At 34.4% G+C, this 26,787-nt stretch overlaps 1 protein-coding gene across 2 annotated transcripts in view; it reads right to left on the reverse strand.

Annotated features, from left to right (window-relative positions):
- LOC114332349 (insulin-degrading enzyme) overlaps nucleotides 1-26,787 on the reverse strand; it is a 215,813-nt gene that overhangs the window by 27,425 nt on the left and 161,601 nt on the right. For both annotated transcript variants that reach the window (XM_028282134.2, XM_028282135.2), the window contains 4 exons: nucleotides 19,286-19,486; nucleotides 7,670-7,807; nucleotides 7,509-7,612; nucleotides 2,402-2,504 (listed from right to left, as the gene is read on the reverse strand). In XM_028282134.2, coding sequence (XP_028137935.1) covers nucleotides 2,402-2,504; nucleotides 7,509-7,612; nucleotides 7,670-7,807; nucleotides 19,286-19,486 — 546 coding nt within the window. The remainder of the gene's footprint in view (nucleotides 1-2,401; nucleotides 2,505-7,508; nucleotides 7,613-7,669; nucleotides 7,808-19,285; nucleotides 19,487-26,787) is intronic.

The following is a 26,787-nucleotide window of genomic DNA, read 5'->3' on the forward strand; positions in this document are numbered from 1 at the left end:
AGTAACGACTAGTGTTAGGACAGGTGTGGGAGAGACTGATAAATTTCAAATTATCTGGTCCAAAACTAATGAGAATAAATACGGACTATGCACAGAGCCTTGGTGCAATCCTACTTTCACATGAAATTTATCAGTCTCTCCCACACCTGTCCTAACACTAGTCGTTACTCCCTCATACATATCCTCACAATTTTTACATATTCACCAGGGACTCCTTTCTTATTGAGTGCCCACCACATAATCTCTCGAGGAACTCTATCATATGCTTTCTCAAGATCAATGAATACCATATGAGCGTTTGTTTCTTTACTCCTGTATTTTTCCATCAACTGCCTTATAATGAAAATTGCATCTGTTGTTGATCTACCCTGCATAAAGCCAAATTGATTCTCAGATATTTCGTCTCTTCACGTATCCGTCTATCAATTACTCTTTCCCATATTTTCATGGTGTGGCTAAGCAGTTTTATAGTCCTGTAGTTTGTACATTGTTGTATATCTCCCTTGTTTTTGTAAACAGGTACCAGTATACTGCTTCTCCATTCGTCTGGCATTTGTCCAACTTCCATAATTCTATTAAATAGGCCTGCTAGCCACCTGTTCCTGTCTCTCCCAATGCTCTCCATACTTCCACAGGAATATCATCTGGTCCTACCGCTTTTCCTTTCTTTATTTTTTGAAGCGCTTTAGCCACTTCCTCGTTTGTTATTTTGGTGACTATTGCTGCTACTGTCTCCGTTGGCTCCACAGGCTGTCTGTCAAATTCTTCATTTAATAAGCTGTCAAAGTACTTTCTCCATCTCTTTTTGACATCCTTTTCGTGAACTAGTATTTTAATATTTTCATCTCGGATACATCTAATCTGAATTAAAATCTTTTGCTTTCTTTGCTCTATGTTTGGCTATTTTATATATCTTCGTTTCGCCTTCCCTGGTATCAAGTTGATCGTATAGGTTTGAATACGCTTCTGCTTTGACTTTTGCTACCACTACTTTCGCTTCCTTTTTCGCCACCATATAGTTTTGAAGATCTGTTTCTTACCACTTTTTATATAATTTTCTCTTCTCTTTTATTTTTCCTTGTACTTCGTTTGACCACCACCAAGTCTCTTTATCCTCAAACTTTTTTACTGACGTTTTCCCAAGTATTTTAATAGCAGTCTCTCTAATACTATTGGCCATTTTTCTCCAAATTGTATTAGGGCTTCCTTTCATGTTCCAACATATTTTTTCTACTATTTTCTCCTAAATAGACCTTCTTTCTCATCTTTTAGCAGCCACCACTTGATTTTTTGTGGTCTTCTCCGATATTTTTGTTTAGTTTCGCTTTTTTACTTCGATGTCCAGAACAAGCAGCTTATGTTGTTGACTTACTGTCTCACTAACTATTACCTTGCAGTCCTGCATTCACGTATGTCTTCTTTCCTTATCATGAAGTAGTCTAATAATAAAACACTGAAAACGTTTGTTTTCTATACTTCCACAGAATTTATTATAACTAAGTGACTACAGCTGTTTCGGCAGAGTGCCTTTCTCAAGTGATATAGTTTAGTCGAATCCATCAATTATGAAGTAGTCTATTTGGGATTGATGTTGTCCACTTTTGTAGGTAATAAGTTGAGTTTCTCTCCTTTTTAAGAATGTGTTAACAATCGCCATATCCAATGCTGTTGCTAATTCAAGCATGTCATCTCCAGCTTCATTTCTAGTTCCAAAGCCTAATCCCCCATGTATTGCTTCGTATCCTGCCTTGGCTTGGCCCACATGTACATTGAAATCACCTCCTATTATAACTTTCTCCTCTGATGGAATATCACTCAGGACGTCTCCTAATTGGTCATAGAAAGCTCTTCTTTCATTCTCACTCAGACCTGTTTGAGGAGCATACACACACACAACATTCAATACCTCTTTATCAATTACAAATTTCACTGACATCGTTCTATCACTCGTTCTTACAACTTCCACTACGTTATCTTTCATTTCACTATCAGCAATTATACCAACTCCATTTCTAGTGTTACTACTTCCTGCATACCACAATTTGTAACCTTCACCTAGTTCTTTCGCCCTTTGGCCTTTCCACCTAGTTTCTTGAATGCAAGCAATTTGAACTCTCCTTCGTTTGAGCGCATCCACTAACTCCAGACTCTTACCTGTAAGACTACCAAGATTCCACGACCCTATCCTGATCAAACTTTACAACTGTAACTTTACAATAGAAATATTGTTAATTAAATGTACGTTTGTAATCGAATTCCTATCGCACAAAAGTGTGGTGTAAAAGAAAAGAACGCTTAAATGGTTTCAGAAACGAGTACCAAGACGATTATAAAATTTGTTTAATTATACTATATATCATTCCACATCATAATGTGTAGTGTTCTTTTGTTTTATACGTACCTCTATAGTTTCTTTGGGGATATCAACTTTCTTATACTTAGTTCCATACCAGGGTTCTGTCTCATTAAGTTCATTTTCGAATTTCTTAGCTATCACAGATATTCTAAAAAAAGGAATTGTTTAATTCGTGTTAGTAGTTAAGTTACATTTATAAGTTAAGTTATATTTAAAAATCATATAATCATGTGACCTACCAAAAACCGTGTGCCTTTACGGCCGCTATTTTGTTATAATATATGGTTTTTCGGGTTTATAGGTCATGATCTAGAATTATTTCTTGCTATAGTTTCGTCTGCGATTTCGGCAATGACAGCTATGTACGCCGTTGCTCCCGCTTGGCAGCGCTAGTGTAGTTGGAGGTCAACGTTTTGACAATTCGTGAAGTTTGTATGTGGTGTTTTTGATTACGCTTTAATAAATAATAAATTATGGCCGAAAAATACGGATCTTGGACTGTTTGTGAGTTGAAAAACGAATTGAGGAGAAGGAATGCTAGATTCTTGGAAAAAAGGAAGCCCTTATCGAATGATAAACTATATTAATCATCGTCTCATGTTTTATTTCTATAGATCAGAGGGTATTTCTTTGGTATTGACTCACTCCCCCACGAGTCTGACAACTGTGTATATGTATATGACATCTGCCTTACTTTTTTATCAATTTAAAATTCACAAATAAGTGCGCTCGGCATAAATTTTTGGTGTTTATCTCATTGAAAAATGTGATATTTTCAAAATATGGCCGCCATGACAGTTGCGCATTTGGTGTAAATTTGGTTTAAGCATGGGTTGATGCGCAGTTGATTCTCCAATGTTGCCTTATTAAAAAAATATATAATTCCTTATGGAAATATAGAATGTGTTAATTTAATTACAGTCGGAAAAATAAAAGATAACCCATGAACCCATAATCAATCACTTATTTTGTATTTGCTGTCTTTTTCTATCAATAACAAACGTTTGTTAGAGAAAAAGACAGCAAATACAAAATAAGTGATTGATGTGATCGTTCAGGGGTAATCTTTCATAGGGCTTTTCATTCACAGTCATTTGTTTCGAGCTTCTGTCAAATGTCGTATAATCCGTGTATATTAATATTATACACAGATTATACAACATATGACAGAAGCTCGAAACAAATGACAATCGATGAAAAGCCCTATTTTTCCAACTTGTAAGTATTTGGGTGTTTGCCTAGGTGAAAGGCGACCTTACATTTAAGGTGAAATTAGACAAATTGTTAGGTTTGATCAGGTTATGTTTTAGTCACTAAAGAATATTTAGTGCCCTTTTCAATTTTATTAAGTGGGATTACTTACTTTTAGGTTCACTGAAGATGGACTGTTAAGTCCGAAAACGTTCTGAACGTAATCCTTTTGGATTTTTAAAATTTTTTAAAATTCTTATTAAATATACCAACTACATCAGGGAGTTTTACTTCACGTTAAATTTTATTTAACTAGATGGTATACAGCCAACCTTCGGGTATTATCCCGTTTTATTTAATACTGTTGTGTTATTGCTAATATTTCAGATATATCGTTGGTCTCTTCTCCCTGAGTATTTTTGATGGTATTTATTTCTGTTTTTCCCAGTTTTGGTCGTAAGCACTTCATATTCTTGTTTTGTTGAATAACTTTTTTAACTTGTTCTTCTTGTTTCTTTCTTTTCTCTTCTTTTATCTTTTTCTTGATGCTTTTGCTTATCTTCGAATACTCTGCTGTTGATCTCTTGTTTTGTCGAGCTAGTGTTCTCCGTTTTTCCGATTGTAGATGTGACAACAGTGTGAACGTATATAAAATTGCATATCTTCATCCGTGCGTTTATAACAAATTTTGATCTGAGTTTTGTAGTGAAGTATTCTATTTTTTTACAGTCGAATCTATAGGCGATACGTAATCTGTTTCAACAAAATGTTTATTGCAGATACGTGCATTTATTGTCAGCACATATTTATCCCTTCTTATTGCTACAATCCACTTTTTGAAGTTATACTTCTTGAGGCACGAGGGTGAATTTTTACATTCCCTGGCGCATGCGCACACCGACACTATGTTGTTAGTTGCTAAATCATCCAATTTATGTATGTATCAGCGCAACTAAGGTTTGAAAATAATATATTAGTGTTTTTAGTAAATATATTTATTATAATTTTTGTGTCTTTGGATTTGTCTTCCTTGGGAGTAAGATAATAAGTATTTTAAACATTTTTATATTTAATACATACTTCACTTGATCTATTTGTAACCGTCGTTTGTAATTACGTCCCAGAAGCCGTAAAAACAAAACCCTGATGGGTTATTGGTAGAGCATTCGACTACATAACGCAAAGGTACCAGGCTCAAATCCTGACACGGGCGATTATCCTTTTTTTTTTTTTTAATTTTTGGTGTTGTTTTAATAAAACATTTTTGAAAGTGGTAATATCAAAATTAGTTTATTAATTAAATAAAATATAAATAAACTTTTAAGTATATTTATTTCGTTGAAATCATGTAATAGAAGTATAACTTCTTACGTGCATACAAAGTACACGCACATTCTTTTTTTCTCATCAGAATATCTTTCGGAAACCTGTGTCCTGATGTTCTTGATGAGCACAAATGCACAGCACAACATTGAGGGATTTTATTTTCTCAAGTTTAATTCACACAGCGAAACAAATATGCAATATTTACTTAAAAATATATTGATTTGAAGTGGATTTGAAGTGGATTTGAAGTGTTGACGTAAGTTGACGTGACCTCCAACTACACGAGCGCCACCTACTTTGAGCTTTCCAGATTAGCTACCATTTCGGCGATTTCAGCAAACGAACCGGCAACTTTAGTAACTCTCTTGCGTTAACTGAGGATGCTTTTCAAATAAGTGTGCTATTTTTAGCCTTCGTGTGTCCCCGTTCTGTCGGTTGGTCAGAATCGGTAGTGGAATATTCGACAGAGGGTGTTTTTAGATTGTGTAGTATTCTCTGAAGATCCATGTGGATGGTAGTTTCATGTTATACTACTTTATAATAAAAATTGGTGGTTTTCTTGTATAATGATGTATTTTGCAACAGTTGACCAGGCAAGTTGACCAAGCAAGACAGTTGACCAGTTGTATTTCGTAGTGACCAAGCAAACAATTATTGTATTGAGTCAAGCAACTAATTACACTACATTTTGTTATTCAAATGTACTTCTTTCAAGTGCCGTCTCCCAATCGGAGGTTGGATATCATCATGACTATCTTACTCTATCTACCGCTGCTCTGAAGTGTTCTATAAAACTGCATTTAAACCAGTCCCTTTAATTTTTCAACCATGACGCTCTGCTTCTTCCTATACTCCTTCCGCCTCTTAGCTCTCCCTTTATTATCAGTCTTAGCATTTCATATCGCTATCCCCTCATTACATGTCCCAGATATTGTAACTTTCTTATTTTTATTGTGTTTATTATTTCATATTCTTTGCCCATTTCTTCCAATACTTCCGTGTTCGTTTTCTTCTGTGTCCATGCTATTCTAAGCATCCTTCTGTTACGCAACATTTCAAATGACTGTAGCTTATTTATGTGTTCTTGCTTCAATGTCCAGCTTTCAAGTGCATATTGCAGTATCGAGAATACGTAGCATCTAAAAGCTCTTACTCTCAGTTCTAATCTAAGGTCTTTGTTGCAGATTATTTCATTCATAGAGATTCTGACCAATAGAAACCTACAAGAATAAAAATGACAGCGATTATTTCATTCATAGGAGATTCTGACCAATAGAAAGCTACGGAAATAAAAATTAAACTGATAATTTTTGATAATTTCCCGTCGTCAAGTATATTACGTCAGATGCCCTTCATTGCTATGAAATAATACATTCAGTGACATTAATGACAATTAATGTTTTAAAAATTATAAAAGTGATGACTTTCAACCGTCAAATATTTATAACAACTGTGTGTTGAATTGTACTAATTTGTACTTACATAAATAAATTACAATAAAATTTTGGTTTTGAACAGTTTTCTTCACGAAATAATCGCAATATCTAAAATTAATATAGAATTTTAGAGCTCTTGTGCAATTGCTACTGATTATTTCATTTATAGGAGATTCTGACCAATAGAAAGCTACAGAAATAAAAATTAAACTGATAATTTTTGATAATATCCCGTCGTCAAGTATATTACGTCAGATGCCTTTCGTTGCTACGAAAAAATACATTCAGTGACATTAATGACAATTCATGTTTTAAAAATTATAAAAGTGATGACTTTCAACCGTCAAATATTTATAACAACTGTGTGTTTAATTGTACTAATTTGTACTTACATAAATAAATTACAATAAAATTTTGGTTTTGAACAGTTTTATTAATGAAATAATCGCAACAAATTGCACTCGATCTCTAAAATTATTATCGAATTTTTGCCCTCGTGACACTTTGACATAATTTCACTCGGGAAAAATTCGATAATTTTAGAGCTCTTGTGCAATTACTACTGATAATTTTTTTCGATAATTTCCTGTCAAGTATTACGTCAGATGCCCTTCGTTGCTACGCAAAAATACATTCAGTGATATTAATGAAATTAATGTTTTACAACTTGTCACAGAGAACACCAAAAAATAGGTTTAGCAAATATACAGGCGAATATATCAATAAAATATTGGTTAAAATTATTTAAAAAGACAGTTTTATGCACGAAATAATCTTACCGAAGTACTCTCGAGCTCTTAAAAATTATCGATTTGTTTTGCCCTCGTGACACTTTGACAAAATTGTCAAAGTGTCACTCGGGTTACAAATCTATAATTTTAGAGTTCTCGTGTAATTACTACTGAGAATTGTTTTCACTACAAACGCATTTCTTGCTATTTCTATCCTGCCCCTTATTGACGTTGTTTGATCATTATTGTGAAATCCAGGTTCCTAGGTATTTGTATTTTCAAATGTACATTGATCCAAAATTAATGAGATTGGTAAATTCCGCGAGTGGCAAACGGTTTCGTTAATATTTTACCAATTCAATATTTTAAAATGCGATAAGAAAACTTTTCTAGTTGTTGGTCGGTATTGTAATAATTTTTGCCCACTAAATAAAATAACTACTAAGGAAAACAATTAAAATACTATACCTAACATTATCTGGAACAAAACTATTCCATACACTTTCAACAAGATCAGGACGCCATTCACGTAACATGTAGTTTGCACTCAGGATGTCTTCCATTGGATATTCCTTGAAAATACGCAATTCTGAACTGATACAATTTTAAAACACAATATGATGACTTACTTGTATACTATGAACTAAAGACGAGATATAAGTTCTAGGAGATTCTTTGTCTTTAAATCTAAATATCATATGTCCAATATTTTTATTTTCATCCTGCACCCATTGCTGTGGGCCTTCTTTTTTCAACATGTTCAAATACTGAAAATAGCAATTGTAATAAGTAAATTAGTTTCACAGCTATAGAAATCTATTTTGATTTATGCAGACATTTTAACAAAAATAAATTTTTGAATTCCAAGCTGTTAACGAAAGAATAATTGTACTCAAACAAGCCAAACTACACAATTTTAAGACATGAAGACTATACTTTGAAATGTCCTCGAGATAGGTCTAGAAATCAAATCGATTACATCTTAACTAATACTCGCTGAAACTCATTAGTCTCCAAATGGTGAGAACTTGTCCGGGTGTGATATGTGGATGAGACCATATTCTCCCTGTAGCCAAAGAAGTTAACAATAAGAAAGAATGAAGACCTCCTCCGAGAAATAAAAAAATATCTGCCCTCTTAAAGGTACATTATTAACGGTACATCTCCAGAAATATGGGAAGCTGTCAAACATTGTGTATTGAAACCAATGAATCATGTCAAGACAAACAATTCTATAGATAGAAATCCCTGGATAAAGGAAAGAATTTTGTCAAACCGGTGTACACACAGAATGTGAAAAAAACTAATCTGAGAAACCTCAACAAAAAAATACACGGCTCAAAAACAAAAATATTACAACAACATATACAAGCAAAGATCCACGATCAAAACAACCAGCTAAGAGACCTGTTTCGCAAAATATCGTTAGACAAGGCGAAAACGGCGGGCTCGTTGGGAAAAATATTCCCATGAGATTTTTTTGCATAATTACATTCGTGAGACATCTCAGAATAAGGTTCAAGAAGTCGCCCACGTGAAAAGTGGGCCAAATTTTTTTTTAACAATTTTTTTTTAATCAAATTGCAAAAATCAATATTTTTGGCCCGGACAATTTTTTTGTAGGTTTTTTTACCATTCTGGATAAAAAATGTCTCTCAATTTAAAATTGAAAAAAACGAAAAATAGCGATTTTCAAGGCTTAATAACTCGGTTAAAAGTTATTATTATGAAAGTCAGAAAGTTACTAAATCAAAGTTTATTGCCCCCCCTACAAGATCCCGAAGAAATTTTTGTCATTATTTTATTACTAAGCTGTTATTTTTAAGTCATAATATTGAGCGCCATGCACGTGGTAGGCGGCCGTAAGTGTGAGTGCAAGTAAGATGCACAATTGGACTGCCGGAGTGGCATCTCTCTCGCACTCAGCATTTACGACCGGCTACCACGTGCAAGGCGCTCAATATTATTATTGAAAAATAACAGCTTATTAACAAAATAATGACAAAAATTTCTTCGGGATCTTGTAGGGGGGGGGGGGCATTAAACTTTGATTTAGTCACTTTCTGACTTTCATAATAATAACTTTTAACCGAGTTATTAAGCCTTGAAAATCGCCATTTTTCGTTTTTTTTTTTCAATTTTAAATTGCTTATAACTCGAAAACGATTAACTTTAGAGAAAAATTATAAGAGACCTTTTTTATCCAGAATGGTCCAAAAAACCTACAAAAAATTGTCCGGGACAAAAATCGTGATTTTTGCAATTTGATTAAAAAAATTGTTAACACTTTTCACGTGGGCGACTTCTTGAACCTTATTCTGGGATGTCTCACGAATGTAATTATGCAAAAAAATTACATGGGAATATTTTTTCCAACGAACCCGCCGTTTTCGCCTTGTCTACGTACATATCAAGGGATTTTAAAGTCAAAACTTGGGCTGTCGAAGACCATACGGGAATATTGAAAACCAATAGAGAGTATATAGCATAGAAGTGGAGATCATACTGCCAGGCTCTATATCAAGACGACCAACATCTGAAACACTTCCACATTAACTTGGAAAAAATGGAAGAAGAACTTGACATACTAGAATGCGAAATAAGAGTGGCAATCAACAAACTAAAATTGAATAAGTCACCAGGTCCAGATGTGGAAACAAGAACGTAAAGAAAGCTGGAATATTTAGGCCACATTACCAGATGTGCGAAATATGAGATATTAAGGCTCATAATGCAAGGTAAAATTAAGGGTAAAAGATCCATAGGAAGACGAAGAATTTCCTGGCTGAGAAATCTAAGAGAATGGTACAGCTGCAGCTCAGTAGATCTTTTCAGAGCAGCCGTCAATAAGGTACGGATAGCTGTGATGATTGTCAACCTCTGATAGGAGAAGGAACTACAAAAAGAAGAAGGCCCAGATGTGATAACAGCTTCACCTCCTCTGCAATAGAATATGGTATTCTAGATAATAACCCACTGGTTGGACGCACTATATGATCACAACAATACACAAAAAGGCGGCTTTCGTAAGTGTGACAATTATAGAACTATTTCTCGTATCTCACATGCCTCATGTCAGCAAGGTACTTAATGCCAGTAAAAGTCCTTGATATACTTTCAACTGGATTCCACCCAGAACAAGGTATCAGGCATAGGGCAGTCAATGAGGATATTTGGCTCCGAATTCCATCCTACTAAATCGATTTACTTGATATTTTCAGAGTAAGTAGGGAATAGATCAGGAAACAAAATCTACCCCATGCCGATGTGCGATTTTATCTTGGGGGTGGTTCCCACCCCTTCTTGGGGGTGGAACATTTTTTTGTTAAAATAACCACTAAAGTGGCTAGAGAACCTAATTCGTAGCAAAAACTGTTCTATATTTTTTTTGAAAACTCAACACTTTTTGAGTTATTCGTGGTTGAAAATTGGCCATTTTCATTGAAAAATGACACCTATTCCTTATACAATAACCATTATATTAAGTATGCTTAATACCTTAAAAACTATGCATTCAACGAAAAAAACTATAAAAAATATTTTTGTAGCTTATAAAAAAACAAAGAGACTAGTTCCTTCATAAATCATCTAGTTATACAAAAAGAGATATGGTAAGTGAGAAGAGTTTGTTTTTTTTTGGTGCATGCTCAAATCGGTGTATTCAACTTGAAATAACAGAGAAACGGTCGATTTTAGGTGTATAATGCTACCAATACCTTTTACAGTGTTTGAAAAGACCTTCAAAATGAACAATATTAAATGTCGATTACATTCAACCTAAGCAAGTATATTTTTAACCCCTCATCCATCAATTTAAACACATCGTTTTCCTCCTACAATACTTTTTATTATAGTGTTATTTCTATGTTCAAATAGTTGGACGGGTTTAAAATATTTTTGAAAAAAATAAGATCAAATTATAGAGCGCATCTTTAAATTTTCTTCAAAATCTTCCTTTTTCTCCATCAATAAATTTCGAATGATAAGAGATACGAAAAAAAGATACCGAACAAAAATGTAGGTTTTTTTAGATAAAAATTTTGTTTTTGTTTTTCATTACGGTATCTCTTATTGTATTCAAGTTACAGTGAGAAAAATAAGATTTTTAAGAAAATTTAAAAATGCGCTCAATAATTTGATCTTAATTTTTTCAAAAACCATTCATTTTAAACCCGTTCAACTTTTTGAATATAGAAAAATTTAAATTCTGGTGGATGAGGGGTTAAATAATATACTTCTCATTTTTTCTTAAAATACATTAGTCATCAATTTTTTTGCAGCATATCTCACTTAGTTTTAATGTAATCGACATTTAATATTGCTCATTTTAAAGGTCTTTTCAAGCACTACAAAAGTTATTGGTAGCATCATACACCTAAAATCGACCGTTTCTCTGTTATTTCAAGTTAAATATACCGATTTGAGCATGCACCAAAAAAACAAACTCTTCTCACCTATCATAATATCTCTTTTTGTATTATAACTAGAAGATTTATAAAAGAACGAATCTCTTTGATTTCTTATAAGCTACAAAAATGTTTTATATAGTTCTTTTAGTGAGATGCATAGTTTTTAAGATATTCGCAAAAAACCGTCCGAAAAGGTGTCATTTTTTAATGAAAATGGCCAATTTTCAACCACGAATAACTCAAAAAGTATTGAGTTTTCAAAAAAATATATATAAAACAGTTTTTGCTTAAAACTAGCTTCTATAGCCATTTCCGTGGTTAATTTAATCCAAAAAAAATTTCACCTCCGAGAAGGGGTGAGAACCACCCCCCAAGATAAAAGCGCACATCGACATAGGGTAAACTTTGAATTAGGAGATAAGTAGAGGCTATTCCCAAAATTCCATTAAAATCCATGCAGTAGGATATAATTCGGAGGTAATATCCTATTCTTGCTCCCATTGACTGGCGTAGCAAGGAAGTATATAATTTCTACAACTGTTTAATATCTAAGGAGAACATATGAGGAGAGCCCTTGAAGGATGGGAAAAAGACATTTCAATAAATAGCCGAAAAATAAACAATCTACGCTTTGCTGACGATACAGCCTCCCTTGCCAAGAGCCAAGAAGACCTCATTACTCTCATACAGCTGGTTGAAAATGAAAGTACAAGGTTTGGTCTGGAATTAAATTTACCAAAGACAACAATCATCCACTGTACATTCTTTTCGCTGGTTCACTGACGTTCAGAATATCCTACATGAGCCATACAACAAATGCGGAAGTCTTGCGGAGAATGAACAAGGACAGAGAGCTTATGCTTATAATAAAAGAACGGAAAACACAAATTTTGGTCAAATCGTAAGAAATCAAAAGTACGAACTGCTCCAACTTATAATCGAAGGCAAAATCAATAGCAAAAGGGAACCAGGAAGAATACACAACTCTTGGCCCCAAGGAAATAGAACAAGAGGAAGGCCCCGTAAGAGATGGATAGACGACGTAGAGGGGATCTTAAAACCGTGAACATCAGGCAGCGGCGAAGGAAAGTATCCGACAGGACAGAATGGAAGAATATTGTTAACCAGGCCAAGACTCACAAAGGGTTGTACCGCGATTAGAAGAAGAAAAGTATAATAATAATAGTCTCCCGTTTTATACCGCTCACGTGGCTTTGGGAGTATAGCAGGGTAGTCTGCTATATCTAGGGCCTACGGTATACAAGGAAGGTAACAGGGCCAGTGCTACGCTTCAACCGCCTATTATTACCCCTGGTTTTACCCAAGGTACTAATTTTATTCAGGCTGAGTCGACCTGGGGCCTATAAACATTTTAAAAATGTCTAGTTGTTCTTTCAAGCGGTAAGATTTGAACTCCGGCCTACCAGCACACTACCGCTTAGCTACGCCGGCCCAGAAGAAGAAGACTCTTATTATTTATTCTTTTATAGTATTTTTTTTAAATGAGGACATCCTGAAAATGATACGCAACGTAGCCAAATCTAAAAGAACAATTTGTGAAGTAAAAGTGGTTTTAAATCAGTATATCAATTATTATAGAAAGATAATCAACCTCGCAAATACTCTCTTCATCGTAAAAATATCATTATCACGTACAGTTACGGTCATTGCATAGTTTACAGGCTTACGTATCTATAGGAGCCGATTTTTTTTTTAATTATTACCTCGTTTAAACGCACCTTTTACGTCAAAGTGACGTTACCAGTGGTTTACCTAGAATAGGCTATTTAAAATTAAAAAATAAAAATAATATAAATATATTTTACAAAGTTTAACAAAATGGAAAGTATAAAAGAAGTCTTTTTGAATAGAATGGATTATGGTCTTAGTAATGAAAACAAGGAAGTCGGTTTGAAAATACCGATTTTATTTTATATCTATCCCAAATTATCCAATCGTTGTTTGATTTTCCATATGCACATATATGGCTCACGTCCAAATCTGCAACAACTTGTCTTAAAAACCAACCTTCTTCGAGTTTGGCAATTGCTTTTGCGCATCATTAAAATTTATTATAACCATTTTGGAGGAGTTTGATATCGTTATTTTATTTTTCAACATTGCGAAATTTTTGACAAGCACTGACTTTTTGAAATTTATTGACTTTGACATTTATCAAATCCGTACGACACTGCAATTTTACAGTGTTACAATATACAAATTAAGGTGTAAACTATTCAGTGATCGTAACTGTTAATCGTCTAATAAGACCCACACATACAAATCTGTTTACAAATAAAAATTAATAATAGGAAAAATAATTCGCTGTAAAAGCTGATTCAGAGAGTGTCATAAACGCCCTTACATACGTTTCATTCTCATTAGAGATCCTCAGAGGGAGTATATTTATATGACTACCTCTGAACGAACTGAAACAAATCCAGCCTCCTAATTTCGAATTACAAAAAAAATAACTCAATATGGATGCCGTAGCGACCTCTGCTTAAAACAATTCGAAGTTTTATTTCCGGAGAAATAAAACCTCTAATGAGACCAAGTTTCTGGGTACGCCCATTCGTGGTTTCTATTACTTACAATCTAAGCGAATGATTAATAAAAAAATTATTTATTGATCATTTGCTTGGTTTGCAAGTATTAGAAACCACGAATAGGCGTAACCAGAAACTTGGTCTCATTAGAGGTTTTATTTCTTCGGAAATAAAACTTCGACGCTGTACTTAAACTGCCGTCAAACGGTCTTGCACTATAATGCCGTTAAGAGCTATGACGTGATTCGTATGATGCGTTTGACGGCATTTTCTTCGGTTGCCGTCCGCTTTCACTTGCAGTTCAGCATATATATGTTACAGTTCAAGTTGATTCTGTTAGAGTTGACTCCAACTAGTTGGAGTCAACTCCAACTGAAACGAGCAGTAAAAGTTGATTTTAAAAATTTAAATCAACTTTTACTAGTTGGAGTTGACTCTTCCTGGATCGATTCAGTAAATGTTGATTATACGAGAATCTCAAGTGCATTTTTGATGAGTGTGCGTTTCTTTGTTTTGACCGTTTTAACTACTTATTAGTATAGTCTGTAACGTCGCCCCCGTTAGTAAATTATTCTGATTCGATTTTTTGCACAAACTTACTCAAAGAAATACATCCGTATAACAATCCTTATAACAAATACACAGGGTGTCACGCGGTACCGCGCTTGAAAAATTGTTTAACCAATTTTTGTTAACCAAATTCACAAAAATAATTTTTATCTACTCTATCTCATATTATGTAAAAATGTAAAGGTTTTATTGTGTGAACATTGTAAATATAGATAGCAGTACATGAAGAGTTTAAAGTGTGTCTGAAGTAACAATGTATTTTAAATGGGTTTTACTTTTTCGCACTGTTTTTAGCACACTTTCATATAATTAAACATCCTTAACTTTCGCCTTCGGGAGGAAATCAGACACGCCCTTACAACGGCAACTGAAATTCTCACAAAACAGCGACCACGGAAGCAAAGATGGATGACAGAGGAAATATTGGATTTAATGGATGAAAGAAGAAAATGCAAACAGCACAAAGCAATGTACAAAGCATTAAATAGAACCATTAAACAAAAAATAAAAATTGCAAAAGAAAAATGGATAACAGAACAATGTCAAGAAATCGAAAACTTATCTAAAAAACATGATGACTTCCATCTGTATAAAAAACTCAAGGAATTCACAGGCACGAGATACTCACAAGGACCAAATAATCTAATCAACGCAGAAGGCAAACTGATTTCAAGCCCTGAAGAACAAATAAACATGTGGGAAGACTATATAAAGGAACTCTTCTATGATATCAGAGAACCTCCTACATTAAATACCGAAAACGACGAATGTCTTCCAATACTAAAGTTCGAACTGGAATATGCTCTACATCAACTAAAAAACAACAAATCTGTAGGAAAAGATGAAATACCAGCTGAGCTATTGAAGTTAATCAACGAGGAAAACTTAGACCTTCTTCTTGGAGTATTTAATAATGTTTACAATACAGGGACTATCCCTAAAATATGGCTTGAATCAGTCTTCATACCACTGCCTAAAAAGAAGAACGCCAAATTATACCAGGACTTCTGCCTTATAAGTCTATTAAATAACATTCTGAAGCTTTTCTTGCGTATCATACAGAACAGAATATATTATAAAAAATGTGATGAGGTCACCGGTCAAGAACGATTTGGCTTCAGGAAAGGTATGGGGGCACGAGAAGCAATATTCTGTCTTCAAACTCTGGCACAAAGATACAAAGATCAGCAAGCAGACCTTTTTATCTGTTTCATAGATTTTGAGAAAGCGTTCGAGTGAAGCACAATACCTTGATAGAAAAATTGAATGACATCGGAGTCGACAAAAGAGATTCTAAAATTATAGAGGCTATTTATTGGAATCAGACAGCAATCATAAAGACCAATGGTAATAAGTTAAGGCCAATTGAAATACAACGAGGTGTTAGACAGGGTTGTGTGCTATCACCCATACTTTTAACGTCTATTCTGAGGTAATATTTGCGAACTCTTTATCGCACCCTTCAGAAGGAATCAGGATAAACGGTCAGAGAGTAAATAACATCCGCTATGCAGATGACACAGTATTAATGACTGATTCGGACCATAGTCTGCAGATATTGTTGGATAGGGTTACTGAGAGTTGTGAAAAAATGGGGATGAAGATCAATACTGTGAAAACCAAAGTTATAAGAATATCAAGGAACAAAAATTTACCTCTTCCAATAAATATGTGAAACACCAACAGCTTGAATACGTAAGCCAGTACAAATATCTTGGTTGCTGGTTTAACAATCAACTTGATTAAAAACAAGAAGTCAAGAGCGAGAATAGAGGTAGCCCGACAGGGGTTTATCAAAATGAAAAGCTTATTTTGTAACAGTAGCATTAATATCAGCCTTAGATGTCATTTTCTGCATTGCTATGTGTGGTCAATACTTTTGTATGGAACGGAGGCCTGGACACAACACAACACTGATGAACAAGTTGGACGCCTTTGAACTCTGGCTTTATAGAAGAGACTTGAAAATACCTTGGACAACCCACACCACCAACGAATATGTTCTGAGGAGAATAGGTACAGATAGGGAACTGCTAAAAATCGTTAAAGTCAGAAAAGTTAGCTACTTGGGACACATAATGAGAAAAAAAAGTACCGCCTCACGCAACTGATCATCCAGGGTAAGATTGAAGGAAAACGGGGTCCCGGTAGGCGCCAGATTTCATGGTTTAGAAATATCAGAAACTGGACCGGCCTTGATTCAACATCTTTGTTTAGAGCCGCATTGGACAGAGACAGATTTGCCAGTGTAGTCGCTAACCTCAACTAAAGGAGAAAGCACCACAAGAAGAAGAACTTTGGACTTGTCATGGTGATGACATGTGAGCTATAAATTACAAAAAAGTTTTGACAGTTTTGTGGTTTGACAGAAGTTTGAATTTTTAAATGTCAAAATGGTGCAATGGTGCATCTCACTCGCACTCACATTGATAGCTGCGTCAATACGCTCCTAGTGCTCATTGTTGATAATTAAAAATAACCGCTTAGTAATAAAATAATAACAAAAATTTCTTCAGTATCTTGTAGGGGGGTCGTTAAAATTTTATTTGGTGACTTTCGGACTTTCATAATAATAATTTTTAACTGGGTTATTAAGCCTTGAAAATGGTCATTTTCGTATTTTGCAAATTTTAAATCGCGTATAACTCGAGAACAACATTTTACAGAAAAATCGCAAAAGACCTCTTTTGCTCCGAATGACCCAAATGATGTAAAGCAAATTGTCCTAAATAAATTTTTTTTGTGAGTTTGTTTAAAAAAATTGTTTAAACCATTTTTCGACCACAGTACCATCTGACACCCAGTGGATTCGTTATTTGGTCGAAGAGAACCTCTTTTTTAGTAAGTTTGTGCAAACAAAATCGAACTGAAATAATTTACCTAACGGGGGCGACGATACAGCCTAGACTAATTTGAACATATTCAGTAACATTTAATTTCTAGAATCGGCTGTTTGTGTGAATCAGAATCAACTTTTACTAATTGGCATTGGGAAGAGTATACTTTTCCTAGTTGGAGTCTACTTTTACTAGTAAATGTTGAATATAGATCTTCATTTTATATTTATAATCAACTTTTACTGAAACCAGCCGTTAGAGTCGACTCCAACTAGTTGGAGTCAACTCCAACTGGATAATCAACTTGAACTGTAACATATACACGTGGTGAGTTAATGCACGAGTTGACGATTCTCTTATTTTATTATAGTGCCCGTCTCAGTATATAGTTACAATCGTTATATTTGTAACTAATTGTTAATTATTGTGAGAATAATAAGTTTGAATTTGGAAAACTTAAATGACTTAGGTAAGTGTCATTATTGAGCGTCCGTTCGTTTTCTAAATATTGGTACTTTTAGTTAGGCTAAGTATTGGTATGTCAATGATCTTAAAAGTTGGCGATACATTTTCCTCATTTGCCGATGCAAAAAAGCCATCCCGGAACTTGGAAAAAGTACACTTACCACGTTTTTGGAAACGAATCACGTACTATTGCAAGCAGTAAAAATAAAAGGCCGACAGAAAGCTCTTTAATCTATTATCAACTTGTTTATGCTTGCAATCATCGTGGAAGGAAGTTCAAGAGCGGTGAGAAAAAAATTCGACAGTCTTGGACATTCAAAGAAGATTGCCCAGTACATGTACAATTCAAGGCATCGTTAGACGGAAATCCGTTAGAAATAACGTCAATTCAAACTCAGCACAATCACTGACAGCAATAGTACCACTAAAAAAAAAGAAAAGGAACCCCAAAACATTTCCAAATAAATCCAGGGTTCCATTCCAAAGAAAGGATTAAATTTCTATAATTATTTTTTTTCTTAGTTTACAACAGGTTTTACAATAAATAAAGACTAATTTAATTATGTATTTATCATTACCCATAATTAAAATACGTTTTAATACTTCACTTTGTTTTCTTTTTCGTTTATAAGAAAATTTTCTAATATTAATAAATTCTTTATCAGAAATAATTGATACTAAAGTGGGTGATCGACGTGCGGGCCATATTACGGCGGTTTTACTCGCGGCTCGTTGGTGCTGATCGACTAGCGAGCAAAACAGTCGTGTCAACCGTCCACAGCCAACATGTCGTAACCTTGTTACTTTCTTTCCTGTAGGAAGCTCGAAATGATTGAATTTTTTTCTTGACATCGCGATCTAGTTGAGTTGGGTTTATGTTTTTTACGATATTTAAGAATTTAACATATATGCGGTCAGTCGAATTACTTTGTTTTTGTACTCTGGTTATTTACATTACCATAAACAAGAACAGACTCGTAAGCAATATATAAATTCTAATAAAAAGTCGTGGCTGAGAGTTCGCAAATCCATGATTAAAAACTGGTCTTTTCACTTTAACGGTCGCCGAAAACTGCCGGTTTGGCTGGCCAGCCGTGATACACGCGCGGTTTTAAACGACGAGCCAAGTAAAAAATAAAACAAACTGGCGAGCCGCGAGCCAGGCTTGTCGGTAAATAAAACCGCGGTATTGCAATGATACACTGGCGAGCTTTACCGACGAGCCACAAAACCGCGGTTTTACTCGCCTGTCGATCAGGGCCTTTAGATTGCAGCCTCCAAGCGAACGGCAGCCGAAGAAAATGCCGTAAAACGCATCATAAGAGTGACGTCATAGCTGTTAACGGCATTATAGTGCACGACCGTTTGACGGCAATTTAAGTAAAGAGTTGTTAATAATAGGAGTTTATACACACCTGGAACACTAATTCGATGATTTCATCAATGTGGTCCATGCCTTCTTCTGTTAAATCGACAGCTACGGCGAAAAAGCCTATACCTCTAGGAGCAGGTTTACTTCCGGCTACTAAATTGTTGGACCATCCTCGAGCCTTAAGTACGGACAAAATACTACCTGGACCTTCGTGGCCCATTAAATGGCTTATATAATGACTAGGCTAAAAAATATCTTCTGTAATGTATATATTATGTAAAAGATAAGATCTGTATACACTCCGCCAAAACAGTATCGCATCACCTTAAAAATGGGACATTTTTAATGTCTCATATTTCCTAAACCTGTTTTATAGAGTTTAGTGATTTTTTTATATGTTATAGCTTTATTCTTCAAGAATATCGATGTAATAATATTGTTGCTAAACAGATAAGTGTCATTGTATACCGGGTGTAACAATGATAGTGTGTTTTTTCCTCAAAGTTTGGAACACCCTATGGAATATTCTAGCGTATATAAAATATTGATATTAAAACTCAACTGTAACCTTAGGCCATATAAACTTTTGCTTTTTGATTAATTCGCTTATGTTGGATTAGGTACTTTAACAACTAGCAACGTTCTTCATCAATACAGTGTGTTTCTAAATAAGTGCGACAAACTTTAAGGGGTAATTCTACATGAAAAAATAATGACAGTTTGCTTTATATACATACAGGGTGGGGCATTAGTGTGACAAAGTAGAATTACTCGTTTGTCGTAAGAGATACGAAAAAAAGTTATTAACATAAAAGTTGAAACACGGATAGGACTATAATTTAAAAATATTTTCAGATATACAGGGTCACCCGTATTGACAGGGTGACACAAACTTATGTTTTTTTTAAATGGAACACCCTGTATATTTTTACATTTTTGGATTCTCCTCGATGTCCTCTTTCTCAAAATATAGGGTTTTGTAATATTATACCAGGTAGTTTAAAAGATAATTACGTTTTATTGTTAATTTTGTAGCAATATTCACACCCTGTAGAATTGTAGTAACTTGACATCAAAGTTTCTATTTATGGTCAAACGATTTTCAATATAGTCTATTATTGTTAAACATTAATAATATAGAGAAAAGTTTAATATTAATATACAGGGTTGGTCAAAGCACGGAATGAGTATTTTCTGAGTTTTCTTAAATGGAACACCCTGTATTTTAGTATTCTAATGAAATGATATTTTATGGTACTTTTTTATTTCTTAAGCATTCCCTATACCTAATTGCTTTAATTTTTGAGTTATTCGTGATTCTTTAATCCAAACATTAATTGCAACAAAAATTACGTGAAATTTTATTAAGTAGCTGTCCAAATATTCAATCAAAAATAATTTTTCGAAAAAAAGTAGATATTAATCTAGACTGATCCTTAATTTATTAATTTTGGATGAGATATCCAAATACCTACGTAGTCAAGATTGTTGGTGCGTAAAATATAAATAAAAACATACAAGATTCTAACTAGTAGTTGGCTATGACAATAAATTTGCTAAAACATTTGACATTATACTATTTTTATAGTTCCAGTTGTTTTGTTACCATTACTAATATTAATTTTTTTAATGAATAACTGATGAGTAACTGATCAAAATGGTTTCTATGCTAAGAGAGTATAACAAAAATGTGCTACTAGCAATAAGAATTTTTCATCAGCAATTCCCTGATAGACGAAAACCAAGAAGAGAAACTTTTGAAAGTATACTAAAACGGTTTCAATGTACAGGATACTTAAATTACGAGAAACCTGATCGAATAAAACTATTGTAAATGAATAAAATGAATTAAATCAAACTTTTCGCTATATTATTAATGTAATCCTTAGTGTAACTGAGGATCTGCATATTAGGAAGAACCTTCTTATAATACAACTATCTAGACCTAAACTGTTGAAATCGTTTTAGTGTACTTTAAAAAGTTTCTCTTCTTGGTTTTCGTCTATCAGGAAATTGCTGATGAAAAATTCTTATTAGTAGTAGCACATTTTTGTTGTACTCTCCTAGCACAGAAACCATTTTGATCAGTTACTCATCAGTTATTCAATAAAAAAAAATAATATTAGTAATGGTAACCAAGCAACTGGAACTATAAAAATAGTATAATGTCAAATGTTTTAGCAAATTTATGGTCATAGCCAACTAGGTAGAATCTTGTGTTTTTATTTATATTTTACGCACCAACAATCTTAACTACGTAGGTATTTGGATATCTCATCCAAAATTAATAAATTAAGGATTAGTCTAGATTAATCTCTACTTCTTTCCGAAAAATTATTTTTGATTGAATATTTGCACAGCCCCCTAATAAAATTCCACGTAATTTTTGTTGCAATTAATGTTTAGATTAAAGAATCACGAATAACTCAAAAGTTAAAGCAGTTAGGTATAGGGAATGCTTAAGAAATAAAAAAGTACCATAAAATATCATTTCATTAGAATACTAAAATACAGGGTGTTCCATTTAAGAAAACTCAGAAAATACTCATTCCGAGTTTTGACCAACCCTGTATATTAGTATCAAACTTTTCGCAATATTATTAATGTTTAACAATAGTAGACTATATTAAAAATCGTTTGACCATAAATAGAAACTTTGATGTCAAATCACTACAATTCTACAGGTGTGAATATTGCTACGAAATTAACAATAAAACGTAATTATTTTTTAAACAGTCGTCGCTGGGCCATCGAGGTGTAAACATCGTTAAAGCGCTCCGAAAAACCGGTGATTAAGAATTCTAATTATCTTATCAACAACAATAAAAAAAAACCCATTAGCAATAAGTGAGAAAAACAAAACAATATGTTCCCTTCGGGGAATCTTATTGGGTTCAGAAATGGACAACCAGTTTATCAACAACAAAACATACAGAGTGATCCAATAAATTTACAAATACCACAAGCAACCAATAACCAACTACAGTGGCAGCCAACAATGATGAAGCAACCAGAAAATGCAATGAACATGAATATGCCAACTATGCAACAACAGTATCATACAACTCCTATACAGACAGTAAATACCAACCAGTTCAGCTCTCAACCAGTTCAGCAGCAAATGCCGACATCAAGTAAAAATAGTGCAAATATCGAAGACAGAGAAACTCACTATATGACATCAACCAGTGAAGATGAAGAAGAAAATCAGACAAACAGTAAAAACGCTTGGCAAGTCATGGGAAGCAATAAAAGAAAGAAAATACATAACAACAAACCAAATCCAAGCGAAATTGAAACAGGTAACCGATTCCAACCGCTGTCGAAAGAAACAGAAGAAAATATTGGAAACGTCGAAACCAACAAAATACCAAAACCTCCACCAATATTTGTACACGGGGTACAGGATTTCAAAGAGATGACAAAGCAATTAGAGGAAATAGCCAAAAAAGAAGAATACCAGACAAAAAGTTTAATAAACAACGTTGTCAAAATAAATTGTGAAACACCAGAAATATACCGAAAATTGGTTAAGGAGTTCAAGGAAAAAAATATATACCATCACACGTACCAACTAAAAGAAGAACGAGCCTACAGAATCGTGATCAGATACTTACATCACTCAACCAATACTGATGACATAAAAAGTGAGCTATCTCAGTTAGGGCACAAAGTGAGAAACATAGTTAATGTAAAACAACAAAAAACCAAAGAACCACTTAATCTCTTCTTTGTAGATTTAGAACCCGCGCAAAACAACAAAGATGTCTATAATATAACAGGCCTACAGAACAGAGTAGTACACATAGAACCTCCACGAACTCAAAAAAACAGTATAATACAGTGCATGAGATGCCAACAATATGGACATTCCAAATCATATTGTAATAAACCATACGTCTGTGTAAAATGCGGAGGCTCACACAATACCACCACGTGCAAAAAGTCAAAGGAGACGCCAGCCATATGTGCGTTATGCAATGGAGGCCACCCAGCCAATTACAAGGGATGTGATCACTATAAGAAACTTACCAAAGGAAGCAATAAAAACAATGGAGAGCATCAAAACCCATCAGCAATCTACACAAATGATATATACACAAGAAACACACAACAACTATCCAATCCACTGCCCCAGGGCATGAGCTATGCTGAAGTAACTAAACGCAACCAAACAGAAGATACAACCACTGTGTTAAACAAGTTTTTGGAAGAATTCAAGAATCTATTCAACCAACTAATCCAACAAAATAGCATGGTCCTCAACATGCTTACCATGCTTATGAACAAAATGAAATAAATGGCTAAGTTTCTTCGAATAGCCCAATGGAATGCCAACGGCCTTCCAAGCCATACAGAAGAAGTGAAAATATTTCTAGACATAAATAAAATTGACATATTTTTAATTAGTGAAACACACTTCACAAACAGAACTTATTTTAACATACCTAAATATAAACTATATCATACTGAGCATCCTGACGGCACAGCCCACGGAGGTACAGCAATACTCATCAAAGAAAATATTAAACATCATGAACTACTGAAGTACAAAGAAGAACACATACAAGCAACGACAGTAAGCGTTGAAGCACTTCCATATAATGTCAACGTAACAGCTGTGTACTGCCCTCCTCGCCATAATCTAAAACGAGAACACTATGAAGAATTTTTCCAAACTTTAGGACCAAAATTCATTGCTGGGGGAGATTACAACAGCAAGCATACCTTGTGGGGGTCACGACTTATAACAACAAAAGGCAGAGAACTGGCACATGTTATACAAAATAAGAATTACTCATTTATCTCAACGGGAACACCAACATACTGGCCGACCGATCCCAACAAAAAACCAGATTTATTGGACTTCTTCATAACAAACGGTATCGGTATAACTTATACAGATATAACACCAAGCTATGACCTAACTACTGACCATAGCCCAATAATAGCAACGGTAAGTACAACAGTTATCACTAAAAAACCAAAACTCCACCTGCACAACAATAAAACAAACTGGGACACTTACCGACAAATAATTCACGATACTATCGAAATAACAACGAGGCTGAAAAAACCGGAAGAAATAGAAGAGGACTATAACAAATTTATAAACATACTACAGTATGCAGCTAAATCAGCTACCCCACAAAGTAGTCCCAACAGAAACATAAGTAATATACCTTTAGAAATAAAAAAACTGGTAGCTGAAAAAAGAAAGGCCAGATCTGCATGGCAACGAACACACACACCAGACAGCAGAACAAGATACAATCGCATCAGCAACAAATTAAAATCAAAGCTGCAAGAAGTCAAAAATGAGTCATTTACGAATTATATCACCAATCTTTCAAGACAAGACAACTCTATATGGAAGCCCATAAAAAGTAAGAGAAAGCCAATAACAGCATTACCTCCAATACGTAAAAATTCAACACCACCAGGACCATGGGCAAAAAGTGATAAAGAAAAGGCTGACCTATTTGCCGAGTATTTAGCAGAAGTTTTTACTCCACTAAATGACGACCAAGTACCAGAAGCGAACCAAATATTAGAAGAACCACTACAGATACAGGACCGAATAAAACTATTTACTCCAAAAGAAATTAGAGACGTAATTGCCACCCTAAACCCAAAGAAGGCACCAGGCGAAGATCTGATAACCGCAAAAATGTTAAAAGAAATACCCAAAAAGGGCATAGTTAAACTACTGCACATATTCAATGCAATACTTAGATGTGACTACTGGCCCAAAGCACTCAAAATTGGACAAATAATTATGATACCAAAGCCTGGCAAAAACCCTCTAGATGTCTCATCATATAGGCCTATCAGCTTATTACCAACAATCTCCAAGTTGCTTGAAAGACTTATCCTAAACAGAATAAATGCAGAAATAAATCCACAAAATTGGATCCCAGATCATCAGTTCGGATTTCGACAAAGCCATTCAACGATACAACAATGCCATCGCATAGTCAACGCCATTAACCAGTCACTTGAAAATCAGCAGTACTGCACAGCAGCCTTTATAGACATCAGTCAGGCTTTTGACAAAGTCTGGCATCCAGGCTTATTATGCAAAATAAAAAGAATTCTTCCAGCAAGTTACTACAACCTACTGAGAGCCTACCTACACGAACGGCAGTTTAAAGTAAAAGTTAATGAAGAAGTCTCGGAATACAAGCCTATTCACTCTGGCGTACCTCAAGGGAGCATACTAGGACCATTATTGTACATACTATATACATATGACTTGCCTACAAATGATAAAACAACCATCGGGACATTTGCAGACGACACTGCTATTTTTGCCAAGCATGACGATCCTATTGCAGCAACACAAAATCTCCAAGAGCATCTAAACTCACTTGAAATATGGCTGAAGAAGTGGAAGTTTAAGGTAAACGAAACAAAATCATCCCATATAACATTCACTCTCCGGACTGGAACCTGCCCACCAGTAACCATCAATCAAATAAAAATACCACAAAGTAATCAAGTCAAATATCTAGGGCTACACTTTGACAATAAACTCAACTGGAAACACCATATAACAAAGAAAAGAATGCAACTTGACCTAAAAACCAAAGAACTTTACTGGCTCATTGGAAGAAATTCCCATCTTTCAATAGAAAACAAATTGCTAATATATAAAGCAGTGATAAAGCCAATCTGGACTTATGGCATTGAACTGTGGGGCTGTGCTAGCAAATCCAATACTGTGATTATCCAGAGAGCGCAATCCAAGATACTTCGAGCAATAGTTAATGCACCATGGTATGTATCAAACCAAACTCTACACACAGATCTAAAAATTCCATATGTAACCGAAGTCATCCGAGAAAACAACAGAAAACACCACAACAAACTAGAAGACCATCCTAATCCACTACTTCATCCACTACTGCAACCTGTCCACAATAGAAGACTAAGAAGAAGCTGGCCCTCCGACCTAAGAGGTAACTGAGGAAACATCGCTGGATGTTTACCTCTCCACGTCACCACATTTACAATAATTTAATTTAATGTAAGACCAACAAATTGACTTATAGATGTTGTTTTATATCTGATTGTCAATAAAGGGAGATAATAAAAAAAAAATTTTTTAAACTACCTCGTATAATATTACAAAACCTATATTTTGTGAAAGAAGACATCGAGGAGAATCCAAAAATGTAAAAATATACAGGGTGTTCCATTTAAAAAAACATAAGTTTGTGTCACCCTGTCAATACGGATGACCCTGTATATCTGAAAATATTTTTAAATTAAGGTCCTATATGTGCCCCAACTTTTATGTCAATACCTTTTTTTTTTGTATCTCTTACGACAAACCAGTAATTGGACTTTGTCACACTAATGCCCCACCCTGTATATCCGCAAATGCTTCGTTTCCGAGATACGGGATGTTGAATTTTTTCTTACAAACTGACGATTTATTTATTGCTCTAAAACCGGTTGAGATATGCAAATGAAATTTGGTAGGTTTTAAGAGGTAGTTATTGCGCATTTTTTGGCATACCATTAAGAATTTTATATTCA

Source organism: Diabrotica virgifera, chromosome 5 (genome assembly GCF_917563875.1).
Source record: "Diabrotica virgifera virgifera chromosome 5, PGI_DIABVI_V3a".
In the NCBI taxonomy this organism is placed as follows: Eukaryota; Metazoa; Arthropoda; class Insecta; order Coleoptera; family Chrysomelidae; genus Diabrotica; species Diabrotica virgifera.